The sequence below is a fragment of the Triticum aestivum genome, chromosome 7D (genome assembly GCF_018294505.1).
Source record: "Triticum aestivum cultivar Chinese Spring chromosome 7D, IWGSC CS RefSeq v2.1, whole genome shotgun sequence".
Taxonomy (NCBI): Eukaryota; Viridiplantae; Streptophyta; class Magnoliopsida; order Poales; family Poaceae; genus Triticum; species Triticum aestivum.
Genome location: NC_057814.1, coordinates 62353056 through 62374142, shown reverse-complemented (window position 1 = coordinate 62374142; position 21087 = coordinate 62353056). Strand labels below are relative to the sequence as shown.

The 21087-nt window shown below is 40.7% G+C and overlaps 1 protein-coding gene across 1 annotated transcript; it reads left to right on the top strand.

The window, feature by feature from the left end:
* Nucleotides 1-12764: 12764 nt before the first annotated feature.
* LOC123165204 (ubiquitin-like modifier-activating enzyme 5) lies at nt 12765-19488 on the top strand. Its single transcript, XM_044582834.1, has 14 exons — nt 12765-12982; nt 13072-13143; nt 13244-13357; nt 14267-14395; nt 14569-14637; nt 15376-15522; nt 15679-15715; nt 16479-16561; nt 16773-16847; nt 17274-17348; nt 17583-17669; nt 17764-17879; nt 18882-18934; nt 19018-19488. Exons 1-14 carry the CDS (start codon nt 12905-12907, stop codon nt 19158-19160), a joined length of 1278 nt encoding a protein of 425 aa, XP_044438769.1. The 5' UTR covers nt 12765-12904; the 3' UTR covers nt 19161-19488.
* Nucleotides 19489-21087: the final 1599 nt, after the last annotated feature.

Here is a 21087-nt window from a genome sequence, read left to right as displayed (position 1 = left end):
GATCTTCGTAGAATATGTAGGAACCAATATGAGCATCTAGGTTCCGCTATTGGTTATTGACCGGAGATGTGTCTCGGTCATGTCTACATAGTTCTCGAACCCGTAGGGTCCGCACGCTTAACGTTCGATGACGATTGGTATTATGAGTTTATGTGATTTGATGTACCGAAGGTTGTTCCGAGTCCCGGATGAGGTCACGGACATGACGAGGAGTCTCGAAATGGTCGAGACATAAAGATTCATATATTGGAAGGCTACATTCGGACACCGGAATGGTTCAGGTCGTTTCGGATAAGTTCCGGAGTACCAGGGGTTACCGGAACCCCCCGGGAAGTTATTGGGCCTCATGGGCCTAGTGGTGGAAGAGAGGAGGCAGGCCAAGGTGTGGCGCCCCCCCTAGCCCAAACCGAATTGGACTAGGGCTAGGGGGCGGCCCCCCTTTCCTTCTCTTCTTCTCCTACTTGGACTAGGAAAGGGGGAAACCTACTCCTACTAGGAGTAGGAATCCCCCCCTTGGGCGCGCCCCTCCTCCTCCTCCCCTCCTTTATATACGGGGGAGGGGGCACCCCATAGACACACAAGTTGATCTTTAGCCGTGTGTGGTGCCCCCTCACAGTTTTACACCTCGGTCATATCGTCGTAGTGCTTAGGCGAAGCCCTGCGCCGATAACTTCATCATCACCGTCACCACACCGTCGTGCTGACGGAACTCTCCCTCGGCCTTAGCTGGATCTAGAGTTCGAGCGATGTCACCGAGCAGAATGTGTGCAGATCGCGGAGGTGCCGTGCGTTTAAATCTGGGAGTGGTTTAGAAAAACTAGGTTAAATGGGTTAGTTTTTATTATGGGCTTGATTGGTTTAGGTCTTATTGGGCTGAGGCTTTCTTAAGTTTGGTTTGGTTTCGGTTTGGAGAGGAACCAGTTTGGGTATAGTTGGTTATGGGCTAAAACCGTTTGATGCATTATGGGCTACAAACTGTGGGTAGAACCCGGTTCGTTGTATTGGTTTGTTGCCTCCCAGGCTCCCACGCGCTAGCCCCCTGTCTCTTCCCCCGCGCCGCCACCCCCCTGTCTCTTTCCCTTCGCCGCCCCTTCCTTGCGCCGCCGCCCGCCGCCCACCCTCCACCCACCGGCCGTCACCCTCCGGCGCTGCCCCTCCTCGGCACAGCAGTCTCGACCATGAGCTAGCCCGAGCTGGCCCTCCTATCGGTGCCGCCGCCCCTCCCCGTCCGCTAGGGTTGAGGTCGCCAGGCCGTCTCCGCCGCGCCACCTTCCCTCCGCCGGCAGCTCTCTCCCTCCCTCTACCTCTCTCTCTCTCTCTCTCTCTCTCTCTCTCTCTCTCTGACCGGCCTGTTTCTTTTCTGTTGACCAGGTCCTGCTCCTCCTGCGGCAAGCCGGCAAGGTGCTCCGGCAACAACAACAATAGCAACAAGGTCTTTATTCCTCAACAAAGAACCACTTCGATTTGTGTTCATGTTCGGTTCAGGTTCAGTTTCAGTTTGCATCTGTCCATTACAGTAGTTTGCAAATTTATTTACAGTAGTGTGCACACTCTGCCGCGTACCACTGCTGCCTAACACACGCACATTCGACGGTGACCACGAGCGGCTGCGAATTCGACGAGCATTTGTGGTGGGAGTACTACTAATTCAGTTTGTAAGTCGCTTAACTATTCCATGGATGCAAGGAATAACCGAGTTTGTTTCTGTTCAAATTATTTACCTAATAATAATAATGTCATGTGTAATGGCAAGAACAAAAATCAGCTCATTTCTCGGAAGAAATCCTCCTTTGTCCCAGACGAGGGCTCCATTTAGGTTTGGATTCCATTATCCAAGTTGCAACTTGCTTAAGAAATCCTGTGGGTGGGTATGTACACAATACACTGATTAGAAAAACCACAGCCATTATCTGGTAGCAGGGAATACTCTGCTTGTGACAATTAATCTTCTTTGCTTCAGCCAATGATACGATAAACAAGATGAAATAATCTGACTTTCTTGAGCCTGTGTTGTTCAAGTGCAACTTACCAACAAACACTGAGATGAAGAAAACAAATACTATTCGCACCCATTGCACTTGTGCATGAGCTTATAGATGCACTTGAACAAAATGATAAAGCATCAACCTCGGATTGTTGATATGAAGATCAGCTAGGCAGATAATCTTTGTAAAGGTGCCAAATCATAAAAAAAATCTACGAAGATTTTTTCCCCATGTACTGGAAGATGACAGTACCATTTTAGGACACCCTTGTACCATTTTAGGACATCCTTGTGAAGAGCTTTGATGCAATCCATGTACTGTTTAGCTGGTATTAGGTGTTATATATTTTTCTTCTAGCCTAGAATTATTCATTTTAATTCTTGTCAAAATCATGCCTCTATATATAGTTGAAATGATGTCCCATTTGTCCATGTTATTTTGCAGGTCATGGCCATCTCATGTTCTCGGGTGCTTGTGCCGCTGCCAGCGTGATGATCTTTTTCATGAAGGATGTGAACTTCTGCGCCGAGCACTAGCGGCTGCTGCAGCCAGTTATGGCCAAGCTTGTTACATAGATTGTCTGTTTGATAGCCCATCTTTGTTTAGATGATGTGGATTCCTGATGCTCTAGTTACTTGTGTTGTTTCTTTGTTAATTTCATTTCGTCAGAGATTGACTTGATGCTCAAGTCTGAATATGAGTCCTTTGTAATGTATATTCAGTTTGAGATGTCATTGTTAAACTCCAGTTGGGTGAAGCAGTAAGTTGGTTCAGTGTGCTTGTTCTTTTTTGGTTCATTGTTAATATAGTGATTAACCCATTTAATCAAACGGTTCTGGACCCATTTATGTAAACAGTTTCAACCCATGGTTGAAGGCTTGGTTTAGTTTAGTTTGGTTAAGATTCCCAACAAGTTTGGTTTTGGTTGGGTGTCAAGATAGCTATCGTGGGTTTAGTTTAGGTTCAAGTGTCAAGCTAGCTCACGTAAGTTTGGTTGAGTTATGGTTCAGGTATCAAACTTTTCTCAGATTTACGTGCGCTCGGTACTTGATCGGTTGGATCGCGAAGATGTTCGACTACATCAACTGCGTTACTTAACAATTCCGCTTTCGGTCTACGAGGGTACGTGGACACACTCTCCCCGCTCGTTGCTATGCTTCTCCTAGATAGATCTTGCATGATCGTAGGATTTTTTTTTGAAATACTACGTTCCCCAATAGCTCAAACAAATATAAGTGAAGATCATGAGCATAATATTTCTTTCTCTCAAATTAATTTAAGTGAAGCAAGAGAGAATTTCTACAAAAATATTTAAGCACACTGTGCTCAAAAATATATAAGTGAAGCACTAGAGCAAATGACAAACTACTCCAAAAAGATATAAGTGAAGATCAAGCGAGTAGTTAAGTAAATGGGTAGCTATTTGAGGACTCTCTCTTATTTAAAACTTTCATATCTAAGTATTTTATTAAAACAGCAAGAACAATGAAAGTAAAATGACATTTCAAGGATAGCACAACTCATGTGAAGAAGCAAATACTTAGGCTCAACCGATACTAACCGATAATTGTTGATGAAGAAAGGGGGGATGCCTAACGGGGCATCCCCAAGCTTAGATGCTTGAGACTTCTTGAAATATTATCTTGGGATGCCTTGGGCATCCCCAAGCTTGAGCTTTTGTGTCTCCTTAATTCCTTTTATATCACGGTTTCCCTAAATCTTAAAAACTTCATCCACACAAAACTCAACAAGAACTCGTGAGATAAGTTAGTATAAACCAATGCAAAAACCTTATCATTCTCTACTGTAGCAAATCACACAAATTATTATTCAACATTGCATACTAAATGCCTCTGCATATTTAATACTCCTATCCTCAAATAGAATCATTAAACAAGCAAACATATGCAAACATAACAGCAATCTGCCGAAATAGTATAGTCTGTAAAGAATGCAAGATTCATCATACTTCTTCAACTTAAAAAATTCTGAAAATTTAACACGCTGTAGAAAATTTATCAGAGCTTATTTTGCAAAAAGTTTCAACATTTTATCACATTCTGACTTTTCTGGGGAATTTTTGCAACACCGATAAACTTTTTGTTTTCAAACAGCAACAAGTAGACTTGCAAAATAAGCATGACAAAGGCTATCCTTGACATTTTATTGAAAAGAAAGATGCAAAACATTATTCTAAATAACAGCAAGAAAATCCTAGCAAAATAAAATGACGCTCCAAGCAAAACACATATCATGTGATGAATGAAAATATAGCCCCAAGTAAGGTTACCGATAATGTTGGAGACGAAAGAGGGGATGCCTTCAGGGGCATCCCCAAGCTTAGTTGCTTGGATCTTCCTTGAATATTACCTTGGGGTGCCTTGGGCATCCTCAAGCTTAGGGTCTTGTCACTCCTTATTCTCCTCATATTGATATCTCACCCAAAACTTGAAAACTTCAATCATACAAAACTTAACGGGACTTCGTGAGATAGGTTAGTATGATAAAGAGCAAACCATTTCACTTTGGTACTGTCAAAGACAAGATTCATAATTGTTTCCAAACAATTCCTATTGTAGCATATCATTTCCACAATTTATATTGAGCAATATAAGCCATAGAAACTAGAAAACAAGCAAATTATGCATTGAAAACAGAATCTGTCAAAAACAGAACAATCTGTAGTAATCTGTACTCCAACCATACTTCTGCTACTCCAAAAATTCTGAAAAATTAGGACAACGTAGAGAATTTGTATAGCTATCACCTGTAAACAATTCAGATCAAAATCACGGTCCAATGAATTTTCAAATTTCCTGGACTGAGCGCAAAAGTTTTTGTTTTTGCACAGATTCAAGTCAACTATCATCCACACTATCCCAAAGGCTTTACTTGGCACTTTATCAAAACAAAAGCAATAAAACATGATTAATACAGTAGCATAATCATGTGAACACACAAAAACAGTAGGTAAAAGTGTTGGGTTGTCTCCCAACAAGCGCTTTTCTTTAATGTCTTTTAGCTAGGCATGATGATTTCAATGATGCTCGCATAAAAGATAAGAATTGAAACATAACAAGAGCATCATGAAACACATGGCAAGCACATTTAATCCTAACCCACTTTCTATGCATAGGGATTTTGTGAGCAAACAATTTATGGGAGCAAGAATCAACTAGCATAGGAAGGCAAAACAAGCAAAACTTCAAGATTTTAATCACATAGAGAGGAAACTTGATATTATTGCAATACGTAAAAGCATATGTTCCTCTCTCATAGTAATTTTCAGTAGAATCATGAATGAATTCAACAATATAACTATCACATAAAGCATTCTTTTCATGATCCACAAGCATAGAAAATTTTATTACTCTCCACATAAGCAAATTTATTCTCATCAATAGTAGTGGGAGCAAGCTCAACAAAATAACTATCATGTGATTGAAAATTAAAATCATGATGACAAGTTTCATGGTATCATTATTCAATATAGCATACATGTCATCACCATAATCATCATAGATAGCAACTTTGTTCTCATAATCAATTGAAACCTCTTCCAACATAGTGGATTCATCACTAAATAAAGTCATGACCTCTCCAAATCCACTTTCATCAATATAATAATTATAAATAGGAGGCATGCTTTCATCATAATAAATGTTCTCATCAAAACTTGGGGGAGTAAAAATATCATCTTCATCAAATACAGCATCCCCAAGCTTGTAGCTTTGCATATCATTAGCATCATGGATATTCAAAGAGTTCATACTAACAACATTGCAATCATGCTCATCATTCAAATATTTTGTGCCAAACATTTTATTGACTTATTCTTCTAACAATTGAGCACAATTTTCCGATTCATCATTTTCAAGAAAGATATTATAAAGATGATCAATAATATGATGCAATCTCAATTCCATTTTTTATGTAGTTTTCTTTTATAAACCAAACTAGTGATAAAACAAGAAACTAAAAGATTCAATTGCAAGATCTAAAGATATACCTTCATGCACTCACCTCCCTGGCAACGGCACCAGAAAAGAGCTTGATGTCTACTACGCAACTTTATTCTTGTAGACTTGTGTTGGGCCTCCAAGCGCAGAGTTTTGTAGGACAGTAGCAATTTTCCCTCAAGTGGATGACCTAAGGTTTATCAATCCATGGGAGGTGTAGGATGAAGATGGTCTCTCTCGAACAACCCTACAACCAAATACAAGAAATCTCTTGTGTCCCCAACACACCCAATACAATGGCAAATTGTATAGGTGCACTAGTTCGGTGAAGAGATGGTGATAAAAGTGTAATATTGATGGTAGAAATATATTTTTATAATCTGAATAAATAAAAATAGCAAGGTAGCAAATAGTAAATGGGCACAAAAACGGTAGTGCAATGCTTAGAAACAAGGCCTAGGGTCCGTACTTTCGCTAGTGCAATCTCTCAACAATGCTAATATAATTGGATCACATAACCATCCCTCACCGTGCAACGAAGAATCAATCCAAAGTTCTTATCTAGCGGAGAACATAAGAAGAAATTGTTTGTAGGGTGCGAAACCACCTCAAAGTTATTCTTTCCGTTCGATCTATTCAAGAGTTCGTACTAAAATAACACAAAGCTATTCTTTCCATTCGATCTATCCTAGCGTTCGTACTAAAATAACACCAAAGCAAATTCAGATTCATAATACTCAATCCAACATAAAGAACCTCAAAGAGTGCCCCAAGATTTCTACCGGAGAAACAAAGACAAGAACGTGCATCAACCCCATGCTTAGATTACCCCAATGTCACCTCGGGAATCCGCGAGTTGAGTGCCACATATATCAAGTGAATCAATATGATACCCCATTGTCACCACGAGTATTCATATGCAAGCCATATATCAAGTGCTCTCAAATCCATAAAAGTATTCAATTCGATAACAACGAAACCTCAAAGGGAAAAACTCAATTCATCACAAGATAGAGAGGGGAAAACACCATATGATCCGACTATATTAACAAAGCCCGCGATACATCAAGATCGTGACATCTGAAGAACACGAGAGAGAGATTAAACACATAGCTACTGGTACAAACCCTCCGCCCCGAGGGTGGACTACTCCCTCCTCATCATGGTGGCCGCCGGGATGATGAAGATGGCCATCGGAGATGATTCCCCCCTCCGGCAGGGTGCCAGAACGGGGTCCAGATTGGTTTTCGGTGGCTGCAGATCCTTGCGGCGGCAGAACTTCTGATCTAGGGCTACCCCGAAGGGTTTTGGAATATTTGTGAATTTATAGGGCAAAGAGGGGGTGTGGGAGGCCACCGAGGTGGGCACAACCCACCTGGGTGGGTTGTGCCCCCTCGGGGCACCCCCTAAGTGCTGCTCTGGCCCATCCTGGGTGTCCTGGTCCATAAAAATTCTCCAAATTTTTTTGCTGCATTTGGACTCCATTTGATATTGATTTTCTGCGATGTAAAAAACAAGTAGAAAACATCAACTGACACTTGGCACTATGTCAATAGGTTAGTCCCAAAAAATGATATAAAGTTGCTATAAAATGATTGTAAAACATCCAAGAATGATAAAATAACAGCATGGATGAATCGAAATTATAGATACGTTGGAGACGTATCAGGGTTTCAATCATAAGAACATGCTGTCAATGGGTTTTGATTGCATGTTAGCACATGTCTCTCTCACATGTAAAATTGTAATACATGATTATCGGTATAGTATCTTATCCAGCTGCACGAAGGAAGGAGAGGGTATTTCATGCTTTCAACCATGGTGGTGCTTTGTTTATTGTTAGGTCGTTGAGAAATAAGCGGAGTGTAGCATATATATAAATACATCTAAGGGTGGTAGATAGACTACTAAGCTAAATATGAACCATTTTCTCAAATCTTATTTTCTTGGCAGCTTTAGGCTTTTTTAGCAATCTATCAAACACCCTACACATGCAAGTCTACAAGAGTACAAGCAGCAAAAAACAAAGACATGCAAGTGAAAGCAAACAAGTAGAGTTCGAGATATGCAAACACAGTGTGGCTCAATGAAGATTTTCCCATGGTTCGGATGGTTGGCGCTATCTTACATCCACGTTGATAAAAGCTTTGACTCATGAAGGGTCTAAGATCACAAGGATCTTGATTGTGAGATTCCATATAGAGACGATCAACAAAGGGTCCATGAACGAGCGATCAACATATTCCACCATGGTGGACGCACACAAAGGACTAGCTTCACTAATGTAGGTCCTTACGAAGTAGATGATCTTCAAGCCCTTGCAAACTTCTAGGGTTCTTCATTTGAAAATTCCCAAGCACCCAACAGATCTGGGAGGGACACACCCTCCAAAAGTAACAAGATAGATGTTGCTTGTGATGAAACCCTTGTTATCTTCAACACTCCAACTCTCTCAAGATTTGGCTATTGGATTTGAAGGAGTGGAAAGAAAGAGGGGATTAGGTCCCAAAGGATTGGCTTGGATGGTTGGAGTAAAAAGCCATTTGAAATATGCACAATGAGGGTGGGTCTCTCTCAGAACATGGAAATGGAGTTTGCTTCGAGTGAACTGATGCGACAGTGGGGCTATAAATAGGATGCACATCTCGGAAGCTCCAACGTGATCGGCTCGAAAGCTCCAACGTGAACAAAGGTAGAAACTTCCATACAACTCGCACGGTCTGATCAGAAAGCATTTGGAAGCTCCGAGGCGTACATGATATGTCTCCAACGTATCTATAATTTTTGATTGTTCCATGCTATTATATATTCTGTTTTGGATGTTTAATGGGCTTATTTATACACTTTTATATTATTTTTGGGACTAACCTATTAACCGGAGGCCCATCCCAAATTGCTGTTTTTTGCCTATTTTAGTGTTTCGCAGAAAAAGAATATCAAACGGAGTCCAAACGGAATGAAACCTTCGGGAACGTGATTTTCGGAACAAACGTGACCCAGAGGACTTGGAGTGGACGTCAAGCAACAGACGAGGAGGCCACGAGGTAGGGGGCGCGCCCACCCCCACCAGGCACGCCCTCCACCCTCGTGGGCCCCTCGTGGCTCCACGGACCTACTTCTTCCTCCTATATATACCTACGTACCCCCAAACCATCAGAGGCATCCACGAAAACCTAATTCCACCGCCGCAACCTTCTGTACTCGTGAGATCCCATTCTTGGGGCCTTTTCCGGCGTCCTACCGGAGGGGGCATTGATCACGGAGGGCTTCTACATCAACACCATAGCCTCTCCGATGATGTGTGAGTAGTTTACCTCAGACCTTCGGGTCCATAGTTATTAGCTAGATGGCTTCTTCTCTCTCTTTGGATCTCAATACAAAGTTCTCCTCGATTCTCTTGGAGATCTATTCGATGTAATCTTCTTATGCGGTGTGTTTGTCGAGATCCGATGAATTGTGGGTTTATGGTCAAGATTATCTATGAACAATATTTGAATCTTCTGTGAATTCTTTTATGTATGATTGGTTATCTTTGCAAGTCTCTTCGAATTATCAGTTTGGTTTGGCCTACTAGATTGATCTTTCTTGCCATGGGAGAAGTGCTTAGCTTTGGGTTCAATCTTGCGGTGCTCGATCCCAGTGACAGTAGGGGAAACGACACATATTGTATTGTTGCCATCGAGGATAAAAAGATGGGGTTTATATCATATTGCATGAGTTTATCCCTCTACATCATGTCATCTTGCTTAAAGCGTTACTCCGTTCTTATGAACTTAATACTCTAGATGCATGCTGGATAGCGGTCGATGTGTGGAGTAATAGTAGTAGATGCAGAATCGTTTCGGTCTACTTGTCACGGACGTGATGCCTATATACATGATCATGCCTAGATATTCTCATAACTATGCTCAATTCTATCAATTGCTCGACAGTAATTTGTTCACCCACCGTAATACTTATGCTATCTTGAGAGAAGCCACTAGTGAAACCTATGGCCCCCGGGTCTATTTTCCATCATATTAATCTCCCGTTATTTCCATTACTGTTTACTTGCTTTCTTTACTTTTACTTTTTATCATAAAAATACCAAAAATATTATCTTATCATCTCTATCAGATCTCACTCTCGTAAGTGACCGTGAAGGGATTGATAACCCCTTTATCACGTTGGTTGCAAGGTTCTTATTTGTTTGTGTAGGTGCGTGGGACTCGAGCGTAGTCTCCTACTGGATTGATACCTTGGTTCTCAAAAACTGAGGGAAATACTTACGCTACTTTACTGCATCACCCTTTCCTCTTCAAGGAAAACCAACGCAGTGCTCAAGAGGTAGCAATACACTTGGGGTAGTGACACACTCTTTGTTATCGCTTCAAAAATTCCTATTGTTTGCTTCAGAAGTTCTGACATGGAAATAGAAGGTTTGCCAGATGCTTCGGTGATTCTGAGTGTAATGCTTGGATGCTCTGAATGGGTAGGTTTTGGGCAATGACTATATCTTGTGAATGGTTCGACGATTCCGACTCAAAGCTCATAAGCTCCAAAGTGAATAGCACTGGGTAGATATAGTGGAGTTTTTCGAGGGATATTGAGGAGTTTGGCATTTGATCTTTAAGCACATGGAGCAAGAAGCTCATCACGTTATCCTCATCCCCTTTGATGGTATCGACATACCTATGAACTCAAATGTTCTCGAATCGCTAAATGAAACAGAGGAATCCCCCGGCTTGTCCAACGCCTGATCTTAATGCAATTTGTAGGGTTCGCCTTCTATTTCTTTGCTGCACCCACAATGAACAATTCATGAATCACGAAATAAACTTGTAGGAGGTATTAGTTCCTTAAGATATGTTGACATAATTAACAAAATCCACCTAGGAAATTAGATGCACTTTCATGGAGACGATATAAGTAGTTGTGATCGAGTATTTGGGATCGTGATTTCGGAAATAAATAAATAAATAATAGCCATTTTTACATACACAAAACATCACGTTTTCCCGAACCAAGTTGTGTATATTCATAGACTATTTACAGCACCCAAACAAGATTTTTATTCTTGTTAGGCAGTTTTTTTAGGTTTATAGAGATCCGGTCTTACATATTTCACACATCCAAAACAACCCCTTGGCTTCTTGAAAAGGCTGCTTAGTCATTTGTTATAGATATCTTTATTATGAAGGTACACATGAATGTTTTAACCATCCGAGTTAAGTATCTAAAGTTTTATGTTCATTACGACTGCATCGAGCTATTGTCAAAATTATGAATTAGAGATGCTAGACCATTGCATTTTTTTCGAGGGAAAGTACTTCTATTAACATGCAATATTTGCAGGTATATAGCGTTTATTAAGAATGTAAACTTTTTGATCTGAAAGTTGTTTGGTCGCCTTACATACAAATCTGAATTCGCATTTGTTTACCATCTTCCTATACTTAATAGCCACTCCTATGAAATTCCATTTCTCATCTAAGATGAAACATATCTAAACATTCTATTTGGCGCTTTGATCACTTAAAAGATTATGTTTGAATGATGTCAAAGTTGCTAGAAGACGAAGTGCTGAGATAGTCATATGTATGACTCTATAACTCTGTATAAAAATGAATCATAAAAAGTAATAGATTCTTCAAAACTTAAATATAAGATCTAGGTAACTGACCCATGTGAATCCTTCATGCGTTTCATCATCCCACCCCCTCATGAGTCATGCAAACCTTGGCGTATCATGGCAACAAGTGTTTTCTCCGTAGCCAAGCATGGACTTTACTAACTAGATCACACTAAACTAAACAATTTTGCTACATCGAGTTACTTTTCTTAATCACCTATGTGGTTCTTATAATATGTATGTCTTTAAGTATAATTTTCTATTTTTAACATGCATATATAGATAACTAGCACGACCAGTGTTAAATTGATTTTATGGTTGCGTTCGAAGATTTGTTTCTCTCGTTGCAATGCAGGTGCAGATGCCTTGTACGAAGAAAATGGAGAAATAATTCATATCACCTCTCTTATCATTACACTTCCAATATTCTTCATCCATTTGTCAAAATCTGATACCTCACGTTTTAGTAATTCACAAATTTGCAAACGAATGTACTACCTTTGTAAACTAATATAAGAATGTTTAGATCACTAAATACGAAGGGAGTATTTGTTACCATCAGTTGTGTTTCTTGTTGATTGGATGTACTTCTGCTTACCCGCTAGCATGTTGATTTTCAGAGGCAAATAGCAGAATTACCAGGATCATCTTATGAAGTCTAATACAGAAGCAACTCTTATGGAAGCAGAAAGGACTCGTATATGTACCGTAGCCCAGAGCAACACACGAGTATTTTATTAGGAACGATAATATATAAATATAAATACAATTATTAATAACATGTACCCCTCTATTCCTAATGTAGCGTGTATATATTTTTTCAAAAGTCAAAATTTGTAAACTTTGACCAAGAAAATTATTTATATCTATATAGTACTCCCTCTGTAAACTAATATATGAGCGTTTAGTTCACTAAAATACAGAGGGAGTACTAAATATATAAAATATGAAATTATATCTTGTAATAAATGTAATGATATACCCTTGTCACTCTAGATATAAATGTTCTTTGTCTAAACACTTGGTCAAAATTTGTGACGTTTGACTCTTGAAAAATTTATATGCACTACATTATGAAACGGAGGAGTATTAATAAATATATTTATTAAAAAATATATTTATATTTATTCATACTAGTATTATAGGTGGATGATAATAAATGTAGTAACTTTTTAGAATATTTATTTGAAAACTTCCAAATATGTTTTTCTTTCCACGGCGTTTTTATCGTGGTTTCCACCAAATACTCTGCCGTCGGCTCGTCGCCCCCGCGCTCCACTCGTCACACTCCGATCCAGACAGCCGCTGCCAGCACTCGAACGGATCCACCCGGCCGGCCGGCGGCGACCATGGAGGAGGAGCTGCACGCGCTGCTCCGCGACCTCGACGCGCTCAAGCAGCTCCCCGACCCCGCCTCCATCGACCGGGTAAGCCGCCGTCCGCTCCCTCCCTCCCCAGATCTCGATCCCTTCCTCCGGTCACTGCCCCCACACACCTTCCTCTCCCCTGTTGGCAGATGCGAGATCGCGTGGTGAAGATGATGGGCCCGTCCGGCGCCGCTGCCGCCGCCACCCGGTCGAAGATCAAGGTACGATCCGATGATGGCTTGCCAGGCTTCTAGGTGGCGAATTGGATTTGCATATTTGTGGAATTGACTGTGGCTTGCGGATTGGGGTTGCGTGGCGCAGGACATGAGCGCGGAGGTGGTGGACAGCAACCCCTACAGCAGGCTCATGGCGCTGCAGCGGATGGGGATCGTCGACAACTACGAGCGCATCCGCGACTACTCCGTCGCCATTGTGGTGAGCGTCTTTCGCTCTCATCTGGCTTTGAGGCGTTACTTAGAAAGCAATTCGAGTTGGCAATTGGCATCGAGCAGACCTGCGAACTTTCCCTCTCTGAGTAGAGGATGATGTTAGTTGGTATACTATGAAGTTCTCGGATGGAAATCATGGATCAAGCAAATATGTTGTGGGCTAGGGTAGTGAGTAGATGAGTACTCTTCACTTGTGTCTTTGCATACTAGGCTTTCCTCAATGAAATATCGTGGTTAACAACATGTACTCAACCCCACGGGAGTTTGATGTCGATGCAGTAATAGCCACATTAGATCTTTCAGATTGTTCTAGAAAAATTGTCTTATGCAAGGTTCAAGGCAGAACATACTTGTTTGGTGAAGATATTGGGTGAAGCCCAGTTCTGATGAAATTACCAATTTGCAAGATCAAATCGGTAGTCACGGAGCTAAATATAATTAGAGATATACAATATGCAACTTAGCTTTTGTCCGCCAAACATATGTCTGCAGTTGGTTGTCTGTGCCTGCCTATCTGAAGAGAAGGTGGTAGTATACGGTTTTTTTTTTAGGGTTATAGTATATGGGTATTGACGTTCCTATTAAGGAAAATGTACAGCAAATGTATGTTTTGAACAGCTGCTGTTTTTCATCTAATGCTAACTTCTAGTAATTTAATTGAATTTCATGACACACAATTGTTTGTTTGGTTTCACACATGCCATTTCTGCACAAAATTACGATCCTACTAGACCAATACATGGTTTTTTTTAGTTATATGGAACAAGTTAACAACAGAAATAAAATGATTTACTTGAGCAGAACATTTCTTTGCTGAAGATCAAACATTTCTTAGTTTACCAGATCAAACTTTGGACTTTTTAATGTTCTTGATACATTAGTACATGCTCCACAGGGTGTAGGTGGCGTTGGTAGTGTCGCTGCTGAGATGCTCACTAGATGTGGAATTGGACGCCTCTTGTTATATGACTATGACACGGTTGAGTTGGCTAACATGAATAGGCTGTTCTTCCGCCCAGACCAGGTAAGCTTCCAGGGAGATGTTTATCTGCTCTCTCCTTTCTTAATATACATAGTGCAAGTTTATTTTCTGAAACACTATTTACACTCTTTTAGTGAATTGAATAATGAATATACCTACTACTCTCCAAGAGCATAACGTTGGCCATACTAATAACAGTATCCTTGTGCTGTTAGGTTGGAATGACCAAGACTGATGCTGCTGTGCAGACACTTAGCGAAATAAATCCTGATGTCGTATTGGAGGTGAGAACTGTGCCCATTGGTGACAGTCATTTATGTGCCTGCCCTTCCCTTCTTCAGCAAATTGATCCTTTCATCAGATTCATGACACAACAAGTTTTCATTGAAGAGAAAAAAATGTAGGTCTTATGTTTTTTAGGATAAAAACTTTTCTTTACCCTATACCTCATATCCATAGAATTTGTTTGACCCAAGAGAATTTGCCATTGATATAGTGGATCATATCTTCTAATTCACTATGCTCCTTAATTTTAGAGGCCTCCCATTGAATTGAGGTGCTTAATTTTGAATCTGGTTTACAATTTTGACCGGGTCAACGATTTCTCAAGGAGCTCTCTCATTTAATTGAGGTGTTCAATTTCAGATTTGATTCATGATTTGACTGGGTCAATGATTTCTCAAATTAATCGGCATCAACCAGTCTATAAAAACACATCAGTCTCGTGCACCCTCTCACCACCTGGAAAAAGAAGAGCCAACATGTGACACTGTAGCACCCATACAGTATGTGCAACCACCAGCGCAAGCAACCTCCCCACATAATCACACCACCAAAAAAGCCCACCAAATCACAATATTATGAAAAAAGAAAACACACTCCATCATCTTCGCCACACGCCAAATCAAATAACAATTTGTTTTATGAAATCCCAACAACACCAACGGCGCGGTGAAGCGTGCCCAACCCTTCTTCCAACAGGTTTGTTGTGTAAACTGACATCATTTGTTTTCTTCCAACAGAGTTATTCACTGAATATCACTACAGTGAAAGGATTTGAAACATTTTTGGGAAGTCTCAAAGCCAGGAGCTCTAATGGGCGCAGCACTGGAGTTGATCTTGTTTTGAGCTGTGTTGATAACTATGAAGCTCGTATGGTTGTCAATCAGGTGAAAACTAGTGAACATCATACTTGCATGATTTTGTGTAGCACTTCATCAATCCTCTCAACATTCTCATTCTCTATGGCTTGTTAACTTTGCATGTGTAGCTCTGCATTTCTGTGATTCAGTGGTGCATTATTTGTTTTTATACTTGCTTTTCAGGCTTGCAATGAGCTTCGCCAAACATGGATGGAATCTGGTACGCCCAAAACTTGCATTTAATTATTGTTAATGCCCTATTGAGAACGTATTTACTGCTTTTTGGATGCCGCTCATATTATCCGCACTTATATCTTCATGCCAATTGTTCTGTCTCGTTGTATCCTGATGTACATAGAAATTTTATCGTCCACCTTGCCTTTAAAAGTTGCTATACATCCCCTTATACCTGTATATGCATTGGATAAACTCATCCGCAATATATTATTACTGTAATTCCTGGTTATGAATTAATCCATAGGTGTTGTTCAAGAGTTTAATCGAATACAAATCTTTTTGCGAGAACATGGTGGCCCCTATGGCACCCAAGAATCTGGCAGGAACTCTGATCAAAACAGTTCAATCTGTACATGAATAGGGGAAAGAATCTTGTGTTCCTGTGACATTATTCTTTTACAGTTCTACTGTAGTACTTGCTAGATTTATTATGAGGCTGCTCAAGCTAGATGTATTTGATTGATTCAGAAAATAGCACAGAGCATGCTACTGAACTAGGCGAGGTTATGTTTCGTAAATGTGTACCCTAGGTTCCATACTTGCATTTCATGGAAATACACCACATTCTTAGATCCTATTGCAGCACCAAAGAATAGATGCTTAGTTGTTACCTACACGGCTAGCCCTCGGTGAGAAATACACAATTAAATTGTGACATATTTTCACCTTCATTTCATGCTAATTCTCTTCATTTATAATAATCTCATCAATGTGAAATGCACTTGACATGAGAACTTGTGCATCAGGTGTGTCTGAAGATGCTGTTTCTGGTCATATACAGCTATTGGTTCCTGGTGAAACTGCATGCTTTGCATGTGCTCCTCCATTGGTACTTTCTGTTCTATGTATCTCAGATTTTGTACTCTTCACGCTGTACCTTAATAGTGTGCTATTATGCTTTTGATTTTAGTTTCTGCCTTTTTTTATTCTTCACAGTTGATCTAATTTAGTTGAGGACTTGAGATGTCCCTTTGCATTTCCTGTATTTGTATTTAATCTGTTTATATTTTGTAACTTGTTTGTGGTACTTATGTGTAAAGGTTGTAGCATCAGGAGTGGACGAGCGTACACTTAAGCGAGATGGTGTTTGTGCTGCCTCTTTGCCAACTACAATGGTGAGTCCTTTACTTCGTTCACTTTTTTTTTTTTGCTTTGTTGTTTTCTCACCCGGCAACAATTTGCTCAAAGCTGTGGAAGCTTGGTTCTGATTAGTCACATTTTCCTACCTGTTTAGCAGCTATAAATGGGACACTGGGAGTGTTACTAATTTGGTTTTGGACTTGTTTAAATGTACTTATCTACTGTACTGTTGACTTTCAGCTTATGTTAGTCGACTTTTGTTTAAAGAGATTTCTTGTTTCAATTGGATCTATGCATTGCTGGACATAACTGCAATGCAGTGCACCATGCATTTAATGACTTAGTACTACCATCCCAAAGTGACAATGCATTCTAGTCACTCCTGTCTCAAAGTTAACCAAAACCATTCTGAACATTTTTCATGTCCCATTTGTTGTGGCTGATGAACATGTTCTTTGCAGGGCGTTGTTGCTGGACTCCTGGTCCAGAATTCTCTGAAATATCTGTTGAAGTTTGGACAAGTTTCCCCTTACTTGGTAATTGCTTCAATCGAGTTGTTGTGATGCTGCGAACGCTGTTGGCATGTTTTAAATGACATAGTTAGGCTCTGTATTTTTGGAAGGAAATGGTCGCAAAGCATTAGTATCATTTTTGTTCCTGTAGGCTGAAAGGTTTCCCCATTGTGGCACATGTTTATCCAACATATTCATCTCAAAATTCTGAACATTTTGTAATTATCATATTTTTGCGACGCCCTCCTATTTTTGCAGGGATATAATTCACTTAAGGATTTTTTCCCAACAATGGAAATGAGACCAAATCCACAATGTTCAAACCCAGCATGTCTTGAGAGACAGGTGCTTATTTTCACCCTTGCTTCCTTTTGGTACTCTTTGCTAGTTACAATTGTGACTGTTTCCTAATGGCATCCTGGTGTTCATCATGTTGTAGAAAGAATATATGCAATCAAAACCTGCTAGAGATGCAGCAGCAAAGGCTAAGATGGAAGCCGAAGCATCCGCAGCAATTGAATACCCGGTTCACATGGATAACGAGTGGAACATTAGGTACATCATTCCACATGACTATCATGCTTTGTTACATTAAACTTTGTTTTGCCCCCTATTCTGATTGAATCCGTTCACAGATATTAACACACAGCAGATTTTGCTACGATGACCTAAAAACAGCTCCAGCAGATTACCTATCCCTAAAACTGCCACGAAATAACCTTGCATTGATTCATTATTGATCAACTAATGTGGTCCCTTTGATTGAATGTTGTCATATCCTCTGAATTTCAGATTCCCACCCAAGTTAGATTAGAAACTTAGACATGAAATTTCTCGGTGTAAATTAGGTGTGCTATCTCCTGCCAATGCTACAGATCTACAGATTGGTGCTATGATTTTCAGCAGCTTTTCCACAGCAGACAGCTGACAGCTGCTTATTTGAAAGCCACAGCCCAACCAAACACCCCCTAACCTAGTTGTTCTGTTCAGTGTTGTTATCCATAGTTCTATACCAAATGAGCTAGATTGGATGTGTTCTAAAATGTTCTCAACCCTGTATTGAACAACTATGTTTGTTCATGTAGATCTTCAGAACTACCCAGCTACTATTTGTAGTTTGATGCTTGCTGTATTTTCATGATTTTGCTTTTCTATGTACATAATACAAGGACTCCTTTATATACTTCCAGAGTATGCACTCCCACATTCAGTATGCCTCTTAAATGAATATATTATACCTCTATCATTCTCGATATACCCTACTAAGATACCTCAATACAAGTATTACGAAAAAAAACATCACCAGGGCCTCTAGTTTTTGCAATATACCATTTTTATGTACAAATACGCAATATACGCAAACTATGCAAAATGTAATTGCTAATGAAGTGTATTAAGATGGTAGAGGTATGGTCGATTTATCTAAATGGTATATGAGGAATGGGAGTACGTACATACTCCCCAGGAGTATAGAATTATTTTCCTGGTGAACTGAATGAATATCCATCGCAGAAGTTGCTCGGAGTTTCTTACTTGCAGTGTTTTCCCCTTCTGCAGTGTTCTTGATGATAGTGACACAGCAACGTCAAGCGTTCAAAGGGCTGCAACAGGTAAAATCAAATTCTAAGAACGAAGGATTATTTCCTTATTTACCACTCCTGATGTGTTTTACCTCGTTTGAAAATCTATACAGACATCCTTCCAGAAGGCCTTGTCCGTGAACTTCCAGATGAAGATACCTACGTGGAACCACCTGCTGCACCAGCCAGCTGTGGTGCCATCGATGACGATCTCGAGGAGCTCCAGCGGCAACTCGACGCCCTAAACTCATCTTGACCTCGCGCAGATCTGGCTCAAACAGTGCATTGGAAAACCAAACCAGATGCCATTGTTTGCGTCCCTTCTGACAGAGTTAGCCATTTCAGTTGATATAGCCTCTGCTTGTTCTAATCGAGCGGAGAAATGTTAGCTGCATTTTCTAGTCATGCAATTTTGGATCGGGTGATTTAGATTTTAAGAGGCGGGTGTTGATGAGAGTTCCGCTATAGACAGAGGTTGAATAGAACTTATGAACCGTGACAGCATATACTGTAAAACCTGTACTGAACTTTCTGTAAGATGTGTGCCTACCGACAAAATCATAGATACCGTGTTTTACCAAGAATGTACATCGCCCCATCGCCTGGTGATTGGATGACGGTGCTAGGGGTATGCTCCAGAGGTAAGCTCCTCCTGGCGGCGATCTGCACCACCGTGGTGATCTCCACAGCAAAGAGCTGCTGAACTGGGCCACGACAGCCACCCACACCGACCCTGTCCTGTGCTTTTTAGAGTTGCCGGATGCCGTGACCCCACATTGCGCCCGCAAGCCGTGCTTCGGCACTTGTGGTCTCCCCCAACCTTTGTCGGCTATTTGTGATGCCGCCACCGCCACCGAGGTGCCTTGTTGACCCCCTTCATCGGCTATTTGTGATGCCACCACTGAGATGCCCTGTTGACCCATTATATCACCTTCACCGTGAAGGTGATTCGCCTTCATCCGGCTTCTCCTCCTTTGACGCAAGCTGCACTGCCCCATGCTCGAGCTTTGCCCGCCCTCTGGCTAGGTCTCTCCATGCATCAATGCGGGCACCCCTCTTCCGCCGCGACATGTAATTTTTTTTGTTCTCATTTTCAACCATTTTTGTGTTATAAATTAGCTATGATTTTGTGATGAATTATGTGAGGATTTAAAGTTTAGCCTCTCATGATCCTTCAAATCAACCGTCTCGAGGTTGAGCCTCTCATCATGCTTCAAAAGCTCTCTACGATCAACGATGTGAGTTTGATGTTTTAAGTTAGTTTTTCAAGCTCACTAGTCAAATTCTCATTTTTTGCTCATTGCCTTGATAAGCAACTTCTCTTCTTCCTCACACATGTTAACTCAATCTATTCAAAAAGTGCATCTATTGGATGCCCCTATTAGGCTTTGGTGATTAATGATGTCATCCAATTTACATATGACTAACGTTTTATCAAGTTCTATTTCAGAAAATAGGCCTCATGAGTTGAGTGGATAATAAATGTGGCCACTACCTCCAATTTCTCAAGATGATGTCTACCTCAAGCTTGTAGAATGTAATTTATAGGCTTTTGTTGAATCCAAGATTTACATTGAGTTTAGGACAACCATACTATCAAAATGAGCACAAGCAAAGGCAAAAGTACTTTGGTTTGAACTCCAAGATAGAATCCTTAACCAAAGTTTCCAAAAGAATCCACTTTAGCTGCTATACTTCTATGCTTTCCCTAAGCCACGGCGCCACCGTGTTTTTTACTCAGCTATACCGATCCCATATAGTGATAACTTTTTTTTGCGGGGCCATATAGTGAGAACTAAAGCTTCCCAACAAACCCATTTCTCCCGGTGTCAGAATTGTCGCTCATTTTTGTTCTGGCACTACCGAGCCATGTTTTCTTTGAAACCCTCACTGCTAGCTCCAGCACGTGCGTGCATAACTATTCTTCCAGCACCGAGCCCTTTTTCGCGGAAAGGATCAGATCTGTTATAAAAATTTATCGGAAGTACAAAACATCTCAAACATAATAATAATTACATCAAGATTCCGAGACCACCGAACGGCCAATACTGCCGTCAGAATGAGCTGCTGACACGCCGTTGTCTCTTCTCCTGTCGGAGCCGGCTTGACCTTCTTGATGGCAGTCTAGAAGTCTTCGCGCACGTGCCCCAAAGGACCATCGCCTTGGAACCATAGTTGTCATC

What these genes read in the sequence shown, in the direction of transcription:
- LOC123165204 (XM_044582834.1), top strand. Translation starts at nt 12,905, where the DNA reads ATGGAGGAGGAGCTGCACGCGCTGCTCCGCGACCTCGACGCGCTCAAG. An exon ending in CTCGTATGGTTGTCAATCAG is followed by an intron (nt 15,523 to 15,678) that starts GTGAAAACTAGT and finishes CTTGCTTTTCAG; the next exon opens with GCTTGCAATGAGCTTCGCCA. An exon ending in GACAAGTTTCCCCTTACTTG is followed by an intron (nt 17,349 to 17,582) that starts GTAATTGCTTCA and finishes CTATTTTTGCAG; the next exon opens with GGATATAATTCACTTAAGGA.